We start from the raw sequence: 22,044 nt of genomic DNA on the forward strand, positions 1-22,044 counted from the left end.
ATCATACTCGGCACACTTTGTGAGACAGACGCTAGTGACCTTCCTTTCAGACCAATACTAGAAATATGTACTGGAAAACAGCTCACAGTATCTAACGATGTCTCCAGTTTTTTTATACGCTCATGTCGTCTACTAGCAACTTCAGAGAGCTAAATAGTTGGCAGACTGGTCGCATATAAATATCGTGGACAATAACAGTTCTGTCATAATTCCTTAAGGTACAATGAAAGATATTTTAACTTTTGACGACGTATACCCTTTAAGAACAATGACCTTGGTTTGTTAGCTAGGAAGGTGTCAATCTATTCGTATATCCCGTTATTCCGTAAGCATAAATTTCGGTAACTAAACAACGATAAGTAACTACTTCGAAGACTTTCCAGAAGTCAATAAACACGTCATCACCAGTCGGTGAAACCCATGATAGAGGGCCAGGGGAAACTGTCTCATTCGTCATACATACACATACAGATACAAACACAAACACGCATTTCAAACGTTAATGGCAAGAACAGAGATAGAATACGAGTAAAACGTTATATAACCCAGTTGGATAGGTATCTAACAATAAGTTTGCCCTAACAAATTATTTGAAAATGAACAACGTGAATCCTTGAGTATTTGTATACCATAACAGGCTTATTGAAATAAATTAGTTGCTACTACTCTGTTAAATAAGAAACTATCACATTAGCGCAAAAACTCTCACTAGTTCATATCTACAGACTTGAACAACTTGATTGGGAGGTAGTTATAAATGTACATATAGTACGTTAGAGACACATATTAATTCGTGTCTAGTCCATCTACACCTACGTGACTACTCTGCTATTCGGAATTAAGTGCCTGGTAGAGGGTTCATCGAACCAGCTTCAAGCTATTTCTCAACCGTTACACACTCGAACAACGCGCTGGTCAAAAACACTTAAATCTTTCCGTGCAGTCTCTGATATCTCTTATTTTTCTTGCGATAACCTTTCCTCCTTATATAGTTGGGCGTTTACAAAATATTTTCTCATTCGGGGGAGAAAGTTGGTAACAGAAATTTCGTGAAAAGGTCTCGCCGAAACTAAAAACGCCTCTGTTTTAATGATTGCCACCCCAACTCGCGTTTCATATCCGTAACACTTTCTCCTCTATTTTGCGTTGATAAAAAACAAGCTTCTAGTTTTACGAACTTTTTCGATATTCCCCGTCAATTCCATCCGATGTGATTCCATGTGGCACATCAGTACTCCAGAAGAAGAAGGACGCAAAAGCGTAATTAGATAGTTATTATTTAGAGTCATTTGCCACTTTTCGCATCATACAGATATCTTGTGTAAATTGTTCTGTAGTTTGTTTTGATCTTTTTATGACTTCACGAGACGCTAAATGACATCATCTGCAAATAGTATTAAAATGGCTACTCAGATTGTGTCCAAAATCGATTATATAGATTAGGATCAGCAGAGGGTCTATAACACTTCCTCGGGGAGCACCAGATTTCATTTCTGTTTTGTTTGGAGACTTTGATTCAGTTACAACGAACTGTGATCCTTCTGACAGGAAATAACGAATCCAGTCGCACAACTGAGACGATACTCCATACGCACGCAATTTGATTAGAAGTCGCTTGTGAGTGGCGGTATCAAAATCCTTCTGGAAATTTAGAAATATGGCATCAATCTGAGATATCCTGTGGACAGCACTCATTACTTCGTGTAAATAAAGACCTAGTTGTGTTTCAGAAGAACGATACTTCCTGAATTCGCACTGACTATTTGTGACTAGATCTACATTCCAGTATTCCAGCATCTTTGGTTTATTTTTGATATTCTGCTAAGCTGACATATCACGTCCTCCAAATTTAATTCTTTGAGAAGTTACTTAAGTAAATGAACGACAAAACAGCTAACCCACAGAGCAACGGTGCCATTATTACATTTCATTGTTATACTGGCTAGTAAATAAGCAAATTAGCTGTGGAATCATATAAGAATTAGCTGCCATTCCATGATGTGCACGCTCTTGTGTCGAATCAGCTTTAAGTTCTTGACAAGCTTACGTTCACTTTGGCCCTTTTACAGTTGGTTTTTCACAGCTAACCATTTCCTACTGCAGATACTGCTACCCTTTCCTTCCAGTTAAATTTCTTTCCACTATTAACAGTAACTTTGTAGTTTCTTAAAGAGATAACGGATATAAAAGCACAGTTAACCATAAATAGACGATGATACTACTTGATTTCATTTCCATTTTCACTGGAATGAGCTTACAATCAGAGATGACGTCTGTCGCAAACGATGCCATCGACTTTATTACAGCGTTTTAGATGCATGATATTACTTATATCGTGGATCAGAAATGTTATTAGAGTGCACATAGCAATTAAAAACACACTACTGGCCATTAAAATTGCTACACACGAAGATGACGTGCTACAGATGCGAAAATTCCCGACAGGAAGAAGAAGCTGTGAACTGCAAATTATTAGCTTTTCAGAGCATTCACACAAGGTTGTCGCCGCTGGCGACACCTACAACATGCTGACATGAGGAAAGTTTCCAAACGATTTCTCATACACAAACAGCAGTTGACCGGCGTTGCTTGGTGAAACGTTGTTGTAATGCTTCGTGTAAGGAGGAGAAATCCGTACCATCACGTTTCCGACTTTGATAAAGGTCGGATTGTAGCCTATCTCTATTGCGCTTTGTCGTATCACGACATTGCTGCTCGCGTTGGTCGAGGTCCAATGACTGTTAGCAGAATATGGAATCGGTGGGTTCAGGAGGGTAATACGGAACGCCGTACTGGATCCCAACGGCCAATATTACTAGCAGTCGAGATGACATGCATCTTATCCGCATGGCTGTAACGGATCGTGCAGCCACGTCTCGATCTCTGAGTCAACAGATGGGGACGTTTGCAATACAACAACCATCTGCACGAACAGTTCGACGACGTTTGCAGCAGCATGGACTATCAGCTCGGAGACCGTGGCTGCGGTTACCCTTGACGCTGCATCACAGACAGGAGCGCCTGCGATGGTGTACTCAACGACGAACCTGGGTGCACGAATGACAAAACGTCATTTTTTTCGGATGAATCCAGGTTCTGTTTACAGCATCATGATGGTCGCATCCGTGTTTAACGACATCGCGGTGAACGTACATTGGAAGCGTGTCATCGCCATACTGGCGTATCACCCGGCGTAATGGTATGGGGTGCCATTGGTTACACGTCTCGGTCACCTCTTGTTCATATTGACGGCACTTTGAACGTTACATTTCAGAAATGTTAGGACCCGTGGCTCTACCCTTCATTCGATCCCTGCGAAACCCTACATTTCAGCAGGATAATGCACGACCGCATGTTGCAGGTCCTGTACGGGCCTTTCTGGATACAGAAAATGTTCTACTGCTGCCCTGGCCAGCACATTCTCCAGATTTCTCACGAATTGAAAACGTCTGGTCAATGGTGGCCGAGCAACTGGCTAGTCACAATACGCCAGTCACTACTATTGATGAACTGTGGTATCGTGTTGAAGCTGCATGGGCAGCTGTATCTGTACACGCCATCAAAGCTCTGTTTGACTCAATGCCCAGGAGTATCAAGGCCGTTATTACGGCCAGAGACGGTTTTTCTGGGTACTGATTTCTCAGGATCTATGCACCCAGATTGCGTGAAAATGTAATCACATGTCAGTTCTAGTATAATATATATGTCCAATGAATACCCGTTTATCATCTGCATTTCTTCTTGGTGTAGCAATTTTAAAGACCAGTAGTGAAGATGAAGAATATTTTACTGTGTGCGTTACAAGACTTGCGAATTTTCCTTTGCAGAGCGGGCTGCGGTCGCAGGAGCTGGTTGATGGCTCTGGGAGCGTGCCCACGGAACTGTATGATGCCGTCGACGTCATCACCGCCGGCGCCGCCAACGGCTCAGACAGGGCCGCGCTCGCGCACGACGCGAGCCACCATCGACCGGTAAGAAGACTAAGTGAAGTATTTAGCCTTAAAATATGATCGCAGGTCTACTGCGCTATATCTGAGTCACCGATCAGGTAGACGGGCGATATCCAATCTTATAGTAGTTTCATATTAAGTAAACCTTGTCCTACGAACTGAGAAAGAAATCCTTGAAAAAGCTAGGCACAGAACTCAAGTTCCATGGGTGTCAATCGGGAATGCTCACCCCTCACCTATAGAGATGTATTCATTTCCCAGCGGTGACCCTTACGATGGTCACAACATAAACCTCGGCGACAGCATTGGAGAATTTAAAATAATGATACTACTTCGTCAAATGTGCCTCTCCATTGCCGTCCTTCGGCCAATTAGAACTCGTTAAGCATCTTCCCATTACCGAATTACTTCCGACACAATCATCTGTGAGAAGAAAGGACCCCCTAGCGAAAATTTTCTAGACTGTTATCTACGAGCGCGTGCTGAAAAGTAATGCTTGCGAATTTTTTATGTGATAACTTTTAGAGGTATTTAAATAAAATAAAAATTAGTAACACCCTACATCTTTATTGTTCATGGCTACAAATGCACTGCTTCATCGCTATCAAGGTGAAGTCCTCGAAGATATTCTTTGCGTTTTGGAAACAGATCAAAATCGGATGAGGCCAAGTCGGAACAGTATGGAAGGTGATCAACGACAGTGAACCCAAGGCGTCAGATTATTGCAGACGTCGCAGCTCTCGTGTATGGTGTGGCATTGTCATACTGAAGGAGTCCATGCGTGGACGAACTCTTCGAATTCGGAACTCGATCACAGCACACTGTTTCTCGCGCACCGACTTACGTAACACGCCGCCATGTTACACGCTACAATTCGGAGCCCTCTAGCGGCAGAGTGCTGCAAATATGTAGAAATGCAGAATAACGATGTAGAACATTAACAACTTTTGTTTTATGTACGAGGGTTGGAACTTTAATAGTGGCAACTATTTATTTACAGCTCGTACTAAATAGATACGTGTTTCAAAGTTTTACTGACCTTCAGAGTAGTCACCAGCATTGTGTATAGCCCGTTGCTAGGGATATGGAAGTCGTACGATACTCTTAGCAGTGCCAGTTGTGTTGACAGTTCGAGCGGCGCGGTCTATTGCCAGACGAATTTGTAGCAGTTCTGAAGCGAATGCCGTGAAGTGTTTCCTTCAGTTTAGAAATCGAGTTGAACTCACAAGGGATTAAGTCAGGAGGGTGCAGAAGGTGGTATAGCACTTACCAGCCCCATCAGTCAAACAAATCAGTAACAGCTTGCACTGTAATGCTTGAGCATTGTCCTGCAAAATGATGGTCAGGTCCTGCAGAAAGTGTCATCACGTCACCGCTACGGTCGCAGGTTCGAATCCTGCCTCGGGAATGGATGTGTGGGATATCCTTAGGTTAGTTAGGTTTAAGTAGTTCTAAGTTGTAGGGGACTGATGACCTCAGCAGTGAAGTCCCATAGTGCTCAGAGCCAGCCAAAACCTACGACCAGATTAGAGAACCCTGTCGAACATGCCCGTGATAGATTGAAAAGGAGTGTTTATGGACGACGTGATCCACCAACCACTCTGAGGGATCTACACCAAATCGCCGTTGAGGTGTGGGGCAATCTGGACCAACTGTGGCTTGATGAACTTGTTAATAGTATGCCACGACGAATACAGGCATGCATCAATGCAAGAGGACGTGCTAATGGGTAATACAGGTACCGGTGTGTACAACAATCTGGACCGCCACCATTGAATGTCTCGGTATATGCATGCAATGTGTGGTTTTCATGAGCAATAAAAAGGACGGAAATGATGTTTATGTTGATCTCTATTCCAATTTTCTGTACAGGTTCCGGAACTCTCGGAACCGAGGCGATGCAAAACTTTTTTTGATGTGTGTAGATAAATACTGGCCTTGTACCAACATTCTACTCAGATACATTCGCTACACAAACATTTAGAAAATGTGCTCACCCTTCAAAATAAGATTTACTCTAGACGCAAACAGATCGGGAACAGATATTCCGTCCCGTTAGGAGTGCTGTCGCTTCCGGCCATCAATTGTCAGTAACATTGCCAAAAACCTTATAACAGTGTTGACTCAGTAGAGAAACGAGAAGAAGCCAAGAAGAATAAATAAAACGGTATATTTCTCAGCAAACAATGCACAATATTTTTATGTGATTGAAAAATCTTATTCTATTGAGCGTTTTTCATTGACTTTCTGTTCCACAATCACTTATCTCAATATTTAACATTTTAGCGTTTCTTGTGAAGTGTCAACAACGGCTATCGAAGAAATGAGGAAACGGATCGCTTATCTGAGCTATAATAAAAAATTCTCCAGACAAATTAGTGTACAGGGAGATTATAAATAAACTTTCGCTACTTGAGTCAGTGTAGACGGACTACCCAGCTTCATAGGAATGACATTCAGACTGTGCACTGCAGGATTTGCGTTGTTAGTAGTGGTAGTGTTATGACTTGCCGTTAGCGGCGCTACTGGTACAGCGACGTAGGGTTGAAAAACAAGCATCACTGGGCATTACAGCTGTAGGCTGTCCACATTGGTATGGACAATGCAGGACGATTTGTCGTAAAGTATCGAAACAACAGCGATAGAGCTGCTGCTCTTCGCGAGTATCGACGCATTGAAGGAATACGGAGAGGTCCTCCTTCCGCACCGACTTCGAAGAACATGATTCGGAAGTTCGAATTAACTGGCGATTTGGAAAATGCTCCTGGAGGAGGGTGACAACCAACTGCGCCACAAATTGTTAAGGAAGTTACTGTTGCCATGGCTGAGAATGCTGGACGCAATGTGCGATCTTCAAGCAGTGCGCGACCTGTGTCACGGCAGCTGAACATTCGAAAAGCGCTGCGGTTAATTGTGAAATGATACCTCTAGTGCCGATTCAGGCTGTTGAGGATGCAGATGGTAGTCACATTGACCAATGCTTTCAAGTTGGAGCAAGTAAGGAACGTAATCATCTCGTGTGGAAATTAAAATATATTTCACGTTTCTTGTAGTGGCCATTTTCGCAGCAGCTGTATATAAATTGCAGTTGCTTCAAAGAAAATGCCTTTTTTTCATGCTGCACATCGAAATTTTATCTTTATTTATGCACCCAGACGCGTTTCGCCTTTTTTACAAGGCATCTTCAGTGGGTGTCCTGAAATATTACATGATTTGTCCTTTTTACACATAGGTTATGGTTTCACATCTAGGTTATAGATTTAAAAAAGATTGCAGTTGCAGTGATGTGTAACGCCAACAGTGAACTGTAAGATGTCCACCTGGTTGGCAGATGAGAAAAAGCAGTTTGCCTAGATGCAGTGAATTAGAAGTTACGTGTAAGTACCTTTCCATTTCATAAAAAAAATGTTAAGGAACTGTTTTTAAATCTATAACCTAGATGTGAAACCGTAACATATGTGTAAAAAGGACAAATCATGTAATATTTCAGTTTATTGAAATAAGGACTTCGGAAAACTTTAGAATCGAACTTTTCATATTAAGCAAATCTCGAAATACGCACTCGGTTCGATATAAAGATGTCGGCGGTCATCTTATCCATCAGAGCAGTTAAACACCGTCGTTTTATTAATTTAGCGTAGGGCTTAAAGAATAACTCGTATATTGTACAAGTTCATATGGTTAAGTTGGTACGAGATAAGATAAAATGATATGCCTCAGTACAAACAGATATAGTAATATATGGTATATGCATATGTAGATAATAATGAAAGCTCTAGAACCGGCAGTAGATAAAGAAAGATGAGAAATCCATTTCCCATAGTAGTTGAATATGCAGTGACCCTAGCCGCAAGTGTTGCATCTATGAAGTCTTTCCAGGTAACCATGAATTTCGTTTTTGGGCAGTGATGCAAAATCTTCTCCAGTGTTTGTTCCGAAGATCCGTATTCTCACTGGTACTCATCGGTATTTCCTCACTTGCGTAGCGTTGCTTTATGGCCGGTTCTGGGAAAGTTGAGGGAGCTCCATACTTTTCTTGATGGTTCGCCCACGGAGGCCGTATTCTTTCACTTGATTTCTTATGACCGTGTTGTTGTATATTTTGTGGATAACTATATCGGCACAAAAACAAATAAGCACCAGAAGACGATGCAGAGACCTGGCTATGAACGCCACACCAACAAGGCTTCACAGTCTCGTTGGAGTCCAGGCAGCGAGCACACCGCTCGCACGACGTGAAGAAGACGACTGGTCAGTCAGTCGTCGAAATATCGCGTGCAAAAATAGACTCTTCATGTCGGCTGGAACCCAAAAAAACACGGCACTGCCATGGTGTAGTAGTCAACGATGCTGGAGATCGGAAGTTCGATTCCTGGTGACCACCTCCGAATTTTATACCGTGACAAGGTCTCGAATGTCGTTCACTCACAAAGAAACGGTCCAGTCCGACATGTCGAAACATGAGCTTAAATTTTTTATACAGGAAGAATACGCCGAAAGAAAGACCCTGTCAAAATTTTAGGTGCTAACAAGGGAAACTCCCTATCGCAACCCCCTCAGATTTAGTGGTAAAATGGACTAATGGATAGCACGTCAAAAACTGAGCACAGATCAAGCACGAAAAAAAGAAAGAAGTTACACTGAACTGTGAAAAAAGAAACAAAATGGAAACAGTGAACTGTCCAAGCTCAAGAAGTACTATATCGAGCGACTTGACAGAGCGACGGCGTGGCCTAGGCGGCATTCAACGTCGAGGTGAGCAGTGGTCATAATGTTTTGGCTGTTCAGTGTCATTTCCTGTAGCTTCGTATCATTTGAGATTTATAAGAACAGTATTCTTAAATTTCAGTCATTTGTGGGTTATCAGTTTGTGTCGACTCGTTTTAAGAATTGCTTGAAGTATGCTCGGTACGTAGCACTATAAGCAGAGAAATGGCCAGGACAGTTTCTCACTCCATTGCAATTCTGTCTAAATAAAACTAGTAATTATGTGACGTTCCTGTATTCATTCATTTTTCTTTCGTCTGGTGTACCTGGTGTAAGGAAAATGTTTGTTCCCGTCATTCAAATGACACGTCGGATTATTGTCAAGACTATGGGGAATAAACAAGGAACTGCGTCATTGTTACTAAATTGCACATTATTTAAAACTAATTATAAGAACTGTGCTACGGAAATTGTTATTAAATGACGTACGTGTAAGAAATATTTCATTACAGTAAATTAAAATCACGATTGATGGAAATCGTCTGTAATGTAACATCAAACACTGCCTTGATTTATTTTCCTCTGGTAATCAACTTTGTAAGAATTACGCGCGTAGCAATTCGACTGTCGATACGAACTGTCTCTTATCCGAAACGTAAATGATATGACACATTTTTGTATGATATAGGTGCTTCAAATTCGGATGTCTCACTCCATATACGCTATGTGATCAAAAGTATCCGGACACCTGGCTGAAAATGACAAAAATGGTTCAAATGGCTCTGAGTACTATGCGACTTAACTTCTGAGGTCATCAGTCGCCTAGAACTTAGAACTAATTAAACCTAACTAACCTAAGGACATCACACACATCCATGCCCGAGGCAGGATTCGAACCTGCGACCGTAGCGGTCGCTCGGCTCCAGACTGTAGCGCCTAGAACCGCACGGCCACTTCGGCCGGCAAAATGACTTACAAGTTCGTGGCGCCCTTCATCGGTAATGCTGGAATTCAGTATGGTGTTGGCCCACCCTTAGCCTTGATGACAGCTTCCACTCGCGCAGGCATAAGTTCAATCAGGTGCTGGAAGGTTTCTTGAGGAATGGCAGCCCATTCATCACGGAGTGCTGCACTGAGGAGAGGTATTGATGTCGGTCGGTGAGGCCTGACACGAAGTCCGCTAGCCAAAACATCCCAGAGGTGTTCTACAGGATTCAGGTCAGGACTCTGTGCAGGCCAGTCCATTACGGGGATGATATAGTCGTGTAACCACTCCGCCACAGGCCGTGCATTATGAACAAGTGCTCGATCGTGTTGCAATCGCCATCCCCGAAGTGTTCTTCAACAGCGGGAAGCAAGAAGGTGCTTAAAACAACAATGTAGGCCTGTGCTGTGATAGTGCCACGCAAAACAAGGGGTGCAAGCCCCCTCCATGAAAAACACGACCACACCATAACACCACCGCCTCAGAATTTTACTGTTGACACTACACACTCTGGCAAATGACGTTCACCGGGCATTCACCGTACCCACACCCTGCTATCGGATCGCCACATTGTGTACCGTGATTCGTTACTCCACACAACGTTTTTCCACTATTCAATCGTCGATTGTTTACTCTCCTTAGACCAAGCGAGGCGTCGTTTGGCATTTACTGGCGCGATGTGTGGCTTATGATCAGCCGCTCGACCATGAATCCACGTTTTCTCACCTCCCACATGTTACAGTACTTGCAGTGGATCCTGATGCAGTTTGGAATTCCTGTGTGATGGTCTGGATAGATGTCTGCCTATTACATATTACGACCCTCTTCATCTGTCGGCAGTCTGTCAGTCAACAGACGAGGTAGTCCGGGACGCTTTTGTGCTGTACGTGTCCCTTCACGTTTCCACTTCACTATCACATCTGAAACAGCGGACCTAGGGATGTTCAGGAATGTGAAAATCTCGCGTACAGGCGTATGACACAAGTGACACCCAATCACCTGACCACGTTCGAAGTCCGTGAGTTCCGTGGAGCGCCCCATTCTGCTCTCTCACTATGTCTAATGACAACTGAGGTCGCTGATATGAAGTACCTGGCAGCAGGTGGCATCACAGTGCACCTGATATGAAAAACTTATGCTTTTGGGGGGTGTCCGGTTACTTTTGATCACATTGTGTATTAGGACTTGGCGTCGCTATGCTCTCTTGTCACGGCCTATCGTGTGCTAGGCAGCAAGAGCTGTACAAACCGCTGTCGCAAACGATTCCTCGTGTAACAAAAACGAGTAACTTCAACAATTAAAGAAAAAATACTTGCAGTGCGTCTTAGCAGCTAAAATTTTGACAGTGCATTTCGTTCGTTGTGCACTTCCAGCATAAATAAATTTCAGGATGGGTTTCGACATGACGTACTGAATCATTCTCTTGCCAATCTCACATCTCCGTGCAACGACCCGGAACGTGTGGAGTTATGGACGGTAGCCTACATATGTATTGCTTCCCACACAATACCGAAGACAACGCTTGCGTCACACGTGGAAGACTCTGTATTTATCTCAGCAGAGGATCTTAGATTTGAGACTGGTGGCCATGCACAGAAGGCTTCATTGAAAAATAATTAGCGACGTGGCTGTTACAAACGTGAGTAAGAAAAAATATGATGAGTTCGTAGCGTCAGTGATCTACTCCAGCCTCGAAAGATGCGAAACACATCCTCATTAGTTTCGACCAGTGCCGTTCGGGAATACGGAACAAATAGTAATTAACGACGGATAAACAAGTAAACTTGTAAATTTTACTAATTCGCGATCATGATGCAGCAGGCCGTTTAGGGCAATGAGAAGAAAACGAGCAACGTCCATGGAATACTGCATTTGCATTCAAGAGTGATGTGGCTTCATAGTAGTAAAGTATTCATGTGATTGTTTGCGCTTGGTAATTATGTTCACCTTTTCTCTCCTCGAAGATACGCATTTGTTATTACTTGCAAATCCTATAGCAGAGTGGCTACGTTTAAAATGATCTCTCCCAGCTTCAGAATTCGAAGGATCTAACTCACTATATAGGGTGTTTCTGTTTTCTATTAGAATGTGTGCTTGTAATGCCGACCAAGTATGTACGGATTGTAATAAAAAGTGATATACCATAACGTCCCGCTTCCATGCTAGAGCAACAAGCACTTAAAATAATGTAATCGCAATTCATCCGTATGCTGAGTGAAAATGTGATAATAATTTAATGCGAGACAGTAATTACACTCTAAGACAAAAAAAAAAAGACGCACCACGAAGGAATTATGCGAATGGGATAGTAATCGGTAGATGAGATGTATATGTACAGACAAACAAATGATGACAGTTTCAGAAAATTGTGTGGGTTTTTTTTTTTTCAAGAGAAAGGTATTAACAAATTGAGCGAGTCAGTAACGCATTGGTCCAAAAAAAAAAAAAAAAAAAAAAAAAAAAAGGTTCAAATGGCTCTGAGCACTATGGGACTTAATATCTGAGGTCATCAGTCCCCTAGAACTTAGAACTACTTAAACCTAACTAACCTAAGGACATCACACATCCATGCCCGAGGCATGATTCGAACCTGCGACCGTATCAGTCGCGCGGTTCCAGACTGAAGCGCCTAGAACCGCTCCGCCACACCGGCCGGCGCATTGGTCCACCTCTGGCCCTTATGCAAGCCGTTATTCGGCTTGATACTGATTGATTAAGTTGTTGGGTGCCTTCCTGAGGCATTTCGTGCCAAATTCTGTCCATTTGACGCGTCACATCATCAAAATCCCGAGCTTGTTGGATGATCCTACCCATAACGCTACTAACTTTCTCAATTGGACAGAGATCTGACGACCTTACTGGCCAGGTTACAGTTTGAGAAGCGTGAAGACAAACAGTAGAAACCATTGTTGTGTGCGGGCGGCCATTATCTTGCTGAAATGTAAGCCCAAGATGGCTTGGCATGAAGGCCAACAAAACGGGGCGTACGATATCGTTGACGTACCGCTACGCTCCAAGGGTGACAACCAAAAGGGTCCTGCTATGAAAAGAAGTGGCACCCCAGACCGTCACTCTTCGTTGTCGGGCTGTATGACGGGCAACAGTCAGGTTGTTATCCCAGCGCTGTCCGGGGCACCTCCAGATACGTCTTCGGCCTGGAATCTCATTGACTGGAGTAGAATTGTCTTCAGTGATGAGACCCGCTTCGAATTCAGCCTCGATGTCCAGCGAGAACGTGTTTGTAGACGCTCTGTACAGCGGTGGCATACCATCCTGAATTACAGGCCTATATCACTAACGTCGATTTGCAGTAAGGTTTTGGAGCATATACTGTATTCGAACATCATGAAGTACCTCGAAGAAAACGATTTATTGACACATAGTCAGCACGGATTCAGAAAATATCGTTCTTGTGAAACACAAGTAGCTCTTTATACTCACGAAGTAATGAGAGCTATCGACAGGGGATGTCAAGTTGATTCCATATTTTTAGATTAGAAGACTTTCGACACCGTTCCTCACAAGCGTCTTCTAACCAAACTGCGTGCCTACGGAGTATAGCCTCAGTTGTGCGACTGGATTCGTGATTTCCTGTCAGAAAGGTCACAGTTCGTTTTAGCAAACAGAACACAGCATGTTGTTATCAATGGAGAGACGTCTACAGACGTTAAAATAACCTCTGGCGTGCCACAGGGGAGTGTTATGGGACCATTGCTTTTCACAATATATATAAATGACCTAGTAGATAGTGTCGGAAGTTCCATGCGGCTTTTCGCGGATGATGCTGTAGTATACAGAGAAGTTGCTGCATTAGAAAATTGTAGCGAAATACAGGAAGATCTGCAGCGGATAGGCACTTGGTGCAGGGAGTGGCAACTGACCCTTAACATAGACAAATGTAATGTATTGCGAATACATAGAAAGAAGGATCCTTTATTGTATGATTATATGATAGCGGGACAAACACTGGTAGCAGTTACTTCTGTAAAATATCTGGGAGTGTGCGTACGGAACGATTTGAAGTGGAATGATCATATAAAATTAATTGTTGGTAAGGCGGGTACCAGGTTGAGATTCATTGGGAGAGTGCTTAGAAAATGTAGTCCATCAACAAAGGAGGTGGCTTACAAAACACTCGTTCGACCTATACTTGAGTATTGCTCATCAGTGTGGGATCCGTACCAGGTCGGGTTGACGGAGGAGATAGAGAAGATCCAAAGAAGAGCGGCGCGTTTCGTCACCGGGTTATTTGGTAACCGTGATAGCGTTACGGAGATGTTTAATAAACTCAAGTGGCAGACTCTGCAAGAGAGGCGCTCTGCATCGCGGTGTAGCTTGCTCGCCAGGTTTCGAGAGGGTGCGTTTCTGGATGAGGTATCGAATATATTGCTTCCCCCTACTTATACCTCCCGAGGAGATCACGAATGTAAAATTAGAGAGATTAGAGCGCGCACGGAGGCTTTCAGACAGTCGTTCTTCCCGCGAACCATACGCGACTGGAACAGGAAAGGGAGGTAATGACAGTGGCACGTAAAGTGCCCTCCGCCACACACCGTTGGGTGGCTTGCTGAGTATCAATGTAGATGTAGATGTAGATGAATAGACGAAAAGTCATCGAGTAAAACAGAAGTAATATCCGGCGTTCCCCAAGGAAGTGTTACGGGCCCTCTATTGCTCCTGATCTATATTAACGACATAGGAGACAATCTCAGTAGCCGTCTTACATTGTTTGCAGATGATTCTGTCATTTACCGTCTTATAAAGTCATCAGATGATCAAAACGACTTGCAAAATGATTTAAATAGGATATCTGTATGGTGCGAAAAGTGGCAATTGACCCTGAACAAAGAAAAGTGTGAAGTTGTTCACATGAGTACTAAAAGAAATAACCTAAATATCGATTACGCAATAAGTCACACAAATCTGAAGGCTGTAAATTCAGCTAAATACTTAGGGATTACAATTACAAATAACCTAAATGGAACGATCACATAGATAATATTGTGGGCAGAGCAAACCAAAGACTGCGATTCATTGGCAGAACACTTAGAAGATGCAACAGGCCTACTAAAGAGACTGCTTACACCACGCCCTATTCTGGAGTATTGCTGTGCAGTGTGGGATCCGCATCAGGTGAGACTGACGGATGACATCGAGAAAGTTCAAAGAAGCGCGGCTCGTTTTGTACTATCGCGATATCGTGGAGATAGTGCCACAGACATGATACGTAAATTGGAGCGTCATGTACCTGTTCAGCCATTGAAAGTAAGAAGTTTAGGATATTAATATTGAGGCCACGATAGGCAGAATCACAACGAAAAAAAATAAATCACCCTAGTAGACATCACGCTAATACCCTGTAATACTAGCTCTAGCGTAATAATGGCCTCGATTCAGCGAGGAAGAAAATCCAAACATTTCTTCAGGTAAGCTACATACAGCTGAGCCGTTCATTGACGATCATATCCCGCATAGCCACCAGATTAGGAGGATGCTGATTGCTACGTTTCATCTTCTGATTTAGCTGGTCATTCGACGAGCCATAGGGTACCTCAGTGTTCGTCAAACCAGGAACTTAAGCGTGCAGCTCTGAACACGGCTGTTATCATCTTCTAAGATGGGCGTGTCCTACACAGCGCATTCATCATAAAGATGTAGAGGAAACACTTCATCTCTCGAGAATGTTGAAACAAAACGTCCTAGATCAGTCGGCCCAAGTTAGGGTACGAGAAATACACCACAACATCATAGAACCAACTGTCGCCTGAACTATACCGTCTATACATTAAGGTTTAAATGTCTCGTTTGGCCGTCGGTGTACATGATGCCTTTCATCACGTGAAAATAACCAACAACGCCACTTGTCGGTCCACGCTACACGTTTCCGGCCACCTACTTTCCAGTATCTATATTGTTTGGCCCGCCCAGTTAGCCGAGCGTTCTGACGCACGGCTTTCCGGTGTGGGAAGGAGCGCCTGGTCCCCGGCACGAATCCGCCGAGCGGACTTGTGCCGAAGTCCGGTGAGCCGGCCAGTCTGTGGATGGTTTTTAGGCGGTTTTCCATCTGCGTCGGTGAATGCGGGCTGGTTCCCCTTATTCCGCCTCAGCTACACTATGTCGGCGACTGCTGCGCAAACAAGTTCTCCACGTACGCGTAGACCACCATTACTCTACCACGCAAACATAGGGGTTACACTCGTCTGGTGTGAGACGTTCCCTGGGGGGTCCACCGGGGGCCGAACCGCACAATAACCCTGGGTTTGGTGTGCGGCGGCGGAGTGTTGAAGTGGACTGCGGTAGTCGTCGTGGGGTTGTGGATCACTGCGGCTGCGGCGGGGACGGAGCCTCTCCGTCGTTTCTAGGCTCCCGGTTAACATACAACATACAAAAACATCTATATTGTTTGGTGCTTTCAAGACCTGAACCCTTATGAGCCTCTGTGAGCAGTGGCCCGCTCCCTGTTGTCCGCTACCTGTGGTTAACTTCGCCATGTTCGCTTGTAAAATGATTTAGATGGCTCTGCATTCAGCGACAGCAGTAGTTCTGGACGGATTTCAAATTCTCAATGGACAATGCGTGACACTCGTCTCCGAATCCTGTCTTTCCCGACCCCTGTTGTTATACCATGTTATAAGGCGACCAAAAAGATTCAGTTCAAGGGCACTGCTACGCCGTATATGCAACGTACCGCGCCTCAGATGCGGGTGTATAACGTATAACCACCGATACGTACGCAAGGGATTACTGTGGCATTAGTGTCTTTCCGACGTGCGTGCGATAAATTTGGAAACCTGAACTACGGCGACGTTATTACCAAATGCGTCCAAACAGGACCAACGCGCTGTTTTTCTTTTCTTAGCTGCCGAAGGACAAACATTGGAAGATATCCATCGGGGAATGAAAAATGTGTTTGGAGCAGCATGCCTGTTGAAACCAGCGACAAGATGTACTGCTGCTTCATGAAAACGCACGTCCTCATATCGCAAATGTAACGCAGAAGTCACGCCGAATCAAGTTGGAGGCACTCGAGCATCCGAAACGGGGATTTGCAGCAGGCAGCACGGACTCCTTCAGCAGCAGGACACGTTGTTTTACCAGACGGGTAACCTCAACCTGGGGCGTCGATTGGATGGGAGTCCGGACTATACGGCCTCCGAACGGAAACATTTTGGTCGCTACATGTAATGTACATGGCTACCAATGGGACACCAAGCTTTATAGACACTTTGGACAGTACGCGTTGATATTCCAATGAATCGGGCAACTTCATTCAGGGTGTGGTCTTGGACCTGTGAAAACGCAATAGCGCCTATTCCGTAGTGTCAAGTGTCCACGTCAGCCCATGTTTTGTAACGATTCCATACAACCAGCTGGCACATACACACCGCTTCACTGCCATGACTTAGCGGTGGAGGGTCACGCGACCCCATAGTACTACACTCATGCTCATAAATTAAGGATAATTTCAGAATGTGGTGCCACACAACGTGACACTACACAAAATTGGCGCTAATAGCATAGGCACATAGGGAACACACACGACACAGATCTTTAATTCCACGGTATTGGTGATAAGTTGAGAAAACCGCTCCGAAACACATGTGCTACAAAATGCCACTGTTTCCTGCGCATGTACCTTGACATCAATGTGGTATATGATCACCATGCACACGTACACAGGCCACAGAACGGGTTAGCATACTCTGGATCAGGTGGTCGAATAGCTGCTGGGGTATAGCCTCCCATTCTTGCACCAGTGCCTGTCGGAACTCCTGAAGTGCCGTAGGGGTTTGAAGACGTGCAGCGATACGTCGACCGAGAGCATCCCAGACGGGCTCGATGGTAGTCAGGTCTGGAGAACAGGCAGGCCACTACATTCACCTGATATCTTCTGTTTCAAGGTACTCATCCACGATGGCAGCTCGGTGGGGCCGTGCGTTATCATCCATCAGGAGGAAGGTGGGACCCACTGCACCCCTAAAAAGGCGGACATACTGGTGCAAAATGATGTCCCGATACACCTGACCTGTTACAGTTCCTCTGTCAAAGACATGCAGGGGTGTACGTGCACCAATCATAATCCCACCCCACACCATCAAACCACGACCTCCACACAGGCCCCTTTTAAGGACATTAAGGGGTTGTATCAGGTTCCTGGTTCACGCCAGATGAAAACCCGGTGAGAATCACTGTTCAGACTATACCTCGACTCGTCTGTGAACATAACCTCGGACCACTGTTCCAATGACCATGTACTGTGTTCTTGACGCCAGGCTTTACGGGGTCTCCTGTCACCAGGGGTCAGTGGAATGCACCTAGCAGGTCTCGGGGCGAATAAACCATGTCTGTTCAGTCGTCTGTAGACTGTGTGTCTGGAGACAACTGTTCCAGTGGCTGCGGTAAGGTTCCGAGCGAGGCTACCTGCAGTACTCCGTAGCCGTCTGCGGGCACTGATGGTGAGATATCGGTCTTCTTGTGGTGTTGTACACTGTGGACGTCCCGTACTGTAGCGCCTGGACACGTTTCCTGTCTGCTGGAATCGTTGCCATAACCTTGAGATCACACTTCGTGGCACACGGAGGGCTCGTGCTACGACCTTCTGTGTTTGACCAGCCTCCAGGCGCCCTGGTATTCTACCCCTCATAACGTTATCATTATGTATTCTTTGAGCCATTATCAATACACAGTCACCATTAGCACGTCTAAAAACGTCTGCACATTTACTCGCTGCACCGTACTCTGACATGCACCAACACACCTCTGCGTATGTGGACTGCTGCTAGCGCCACTGTGCGGCAACTGCAGGTCAAATACACCGCATGGTCATACCCTGAGGTGATTTAAACCCGCAAACCGCCCACCAGAGCGTTGTTTCACCATGTATCAGCACTATCCTTAATTTATGAGCATGAGTGTAGCTCTGCGCAATCCAAAAAGCTCCAAAGTGGCCCGTATGCTCTTTTAAAGTGGTGACACATTTTTCCCTGTGAGATTAGAAACACCCTGGCAATCATTTGCGGCGCAAGCTGAACCTGAAATTTTAGAAGCTTTCCACCTACTATTATTTGAGAATTATTCCAGCTTATTCCAAACTTAAAAAATTTCATGTTTCTTAGTCGAACATCCTTCTGCTCATGCTCCCTTCCGAACTAAAAAGAAACTCCAGAAAGAAGCACAGCCATTATGAACTAAACTAATAAATTACTGACGCTTGTATTACACGTGGAGAGATAAGTAACCAGCGTATGAAGGCGTGCTGAAAAGTAACGCCTCCCAATTTATTATGTGAAAACTCTTTAAAGATTTTTAAATAAAACAAACGTTATTAACATTCTACACCTTTATTCTTCATGGCTACATATTCAGTTCTCAACAGCCACCTTGGCCATGAACACATTTCTCCCAACGAGAGAACAGTTTGTTGATACCGTCACTGTCGAATGTTTGACTTTGTTGACGGAGCCACAACATCACCTCTGCTTGCTCTATCGAAGTGAAGTCCTCTAAGTTCTTTAAGATTTGAAACAGATGAAAATCGGATAGCGCCAAGGCGGGGTTGTATGGAAGATGATCCGTGGAGTGAACCCAAGGCGTCGGACAGGTGCAGATATTGCAGCGCATGTGTATCTGGTATTGTCACGCTGAAGGAGAGAATGCTCCATACGTGAACAAACTCTTTGAATTCGAAACTCAATTACAGCACGCTGGTTCTCTTGCAGACATAGCTACGTTACACACCACAATTCGGAGCCCTGTAGTGGTAGAGGGTTGCAAATATGTAAACATCAAGACTAAAGATGTAGAACGTTAATAACGTTCATTTAATTCAAATAAACTGTAACTGTTTGCACGTAAAAGAGTCGGAGGCATTACTTTTCAGCATTCCCTCGTACTAAGCACGAACCTTTCATTGATCATACTTAACATGAATTTTTCGCAATTAACCACACTCAGGTAGGATGCTACAGGCTGCCTTCATTTTATAATTCACTTACTACGCTTACAACTACATCTTTCTTACGAAAGGATAAAAACATTGACGGAGGATTGGCATCACCAAATTAGTATGTCGCTTCTAATCTTAGGCGACACTAAATTGTCTGTAAATACTCCACGAACACACAGAATGATACTTACGGTATGAGGACGTGAACGAACGAGAGATGCGTGGAAATTTTTCGATCTTATGCAGAATTAGCTTCGATTTCAATCAAAATTTATTTTTATCATTAACGGAAATTCATTTACAGCTTATGATGATGCGTAAGGATTCCCCTCCTTCACTTTCAACGTTTCAGCTCTCCCCATCGAGGTATATCAACAACACCTTTTGGAAGCTGAGTGTTTCAATTAATTATCATTTATTCTAGAGAAGCTGCACGGTCATCAATGGTATCTGTTCTTTCGAGAACAGTTACTATCTTCATATATATAGTTAAAGGCTACCCAGCCATTGACCTTCGTCTGTGCGAATGCGCACAGGTTGCCCGAACTCTTACGGGAGTCGTCACCTTAGTGTGCGCGAGTAATGAGTGGATGGGCAAATACCTATTAGGTACATTACGTATGTAGATTGTGGACAGTTGGGAATGTGGGTCTCACGGGAAGCGTGCAAGGGATAAGTCCCTGCAGTAGCGCGACTTATCTGTGTCCTCGGTGGCTCACATGGATAGAGCGTCTGCCATGTAAGCAGGAGATCCGGGATTCGAGTCCAGGTCGGGACACACATTTTCAGCTGTCCCCATCGAGGTATATCAACAACACTTGTCGGTAGCTGAGGGTTTCAATTAATTATCGTTTGAAGAAATGGCTGCCGAAATATTTCTGCGGTTATCAAGAAGATGAGCCAGTTGAAGGGCAGCCAAAAGTTTTAACCACTGATGAAAACATCGAGAAAGATCGCATTATGGCGGCGAGAAAGAACACATTGTAGTGTTGAACTATCGACGATCGAAGGTTATGTCATAGGCATATCAGAAGAAAGACTAAGATGTTTCACATGAAAGATGAACTAAAATGAAGTTTTGTGAAAGATCGTTGCCGTATTTGCTGAATGCCGATCAAAATCACACGTGAAAAATAAATGTTCGCCAACTTTTGCCCGCTCTGAAAACAGTTCAACTGATTTTGTACAACTATTTGCTACTGTGGTACACACGGGGTCTACTATTTCATGCAAGAAACGAAACAGACACTTTTTTAATAATGTAATCTGTGGTGTCACCGACAGACACCACACTTGCTAGGTGGTAGCCTTTAAATCGGCCGCGGTCCGTTAGTATACGTCGGACTCGTGTGTCGCCACTATCAATGATTACAGACCGAGCGCCGCCACACGGCAGGTCTAGAGAGACTTCCTAGCACTCGCCCCAGTTGTACAACCGACTTTGCTAGCGATGGTTCACTGACAAAATACGCTCTCATTTGCCGAGACGATAGTTAGCATAGCCTTCAGCTACGTCATTTGCTACGACCTAGCAAGGCGCCATTACCAGTTACTATTGATACTGAGTCATGTACAGTCAAGAGCGATGTTCACCATTTATGGATTAAAATTAAGTATTCCACCAGCTACGTCCGTTTTTTGCTAAAGTCTAATTTCCTTGACCTGTTCCAGACCTCACGCCAGCCTGCGTGAGATAAAACGCGTGCCTTTCGGTTTCCTCTAATACCACGGTATTGGCTCTCCTGCCAACCCACAACATAATCACAACCGGTTTCAGCCTACAGTGGCCATATTCAGATACCGTGGGCGACATTTGATGAACAATTGTTGATGCGTTGTCAACTCACATGTTAAAGTCAGTAGGTGCAAGCCAGTGCTGGGCTACTGGAGACGGTGAACTCGCTTTAGTATTTTGGAAAGATTATTGTCAGCTTTTTCTGTGATGCCAAGTGAATTCTTTATATTTTTATTACCTTACAAAGGGTAAAACAACTGCGTGGAAATTGTTGAAAAATCCGACCTATTCATCACATTTGTCACCCTCAGACTCATTTATTTCAAAATCTAAAGAAATTTGTTGCAGGAAAACTTACTGAGTGCTTTTAACAGGTTATGATAGCCTTAGTCGGCTATTTGTACACCTTTCAGAATTGCACTTTGTTGAACAAAGTGAAATGCCCTACAAGCAGGTTAAGTCCTAGAATAACTGAATTTTAGAGGAAGGGAACACATTATAACAGTGCCGGCCGAGGATTTTTCCTCTCGTCAGTACTTGGAACTGAGGTGGCAGTGGATGCCACCTCAGTACTTGGAACTGAGGTGGCAGTGGATGCCACACGTATGGGACGTTCTATCTCTGTAGCCGCGCGGACAGTTCTAGTTCTTGGAAGCACGGTATCGCGTGAGTACCAGGAACGCTCAGCTGAAGCCTCGGTGATCTACAACCGCTGCTTCGC

General features: G+C 44.3%; 1 protein-coding gene across 1 annotated transcript in view; it reads left to right on the forward strand.

The window, feature by feature from the left end:
* The window catches only part of LOC126469605 (cuticlin-5), a 324,544-nt gene that overhangs the window by 193,367 nt on the left and 109,133 nt on the right, over positions 1 to 22,044 (forward strand). The window contains exon 3 of the mRNA XM_050096728.1: positions 3,828 to 3,971. Coding sequence (XP_049952685.1) covers positions 3,828 to 3,971 — 144 coding nt within the window. The remainder of the gene's footprint in view (positions 1 to 3,827; positions 3,972 to 22,044) is intronic.

The sequence above is a fragment of the Schistocerca serialis genome, chromosome 3, assembly GCF_023864345.2.
Source record: "Schistocerca serialis cubense isolate TAMUIC-IGC-003099 chromosome 3, iqSchSeri2.2, whole genome shotgun sequence".
NCBI classification, from domain to species: domain Eukaryota; kingdom Metazoa; phylum Arthropoda; class Insecta; order Orthoptera; family Acrididae; genus Schistocerca; species Schistocerca serialis.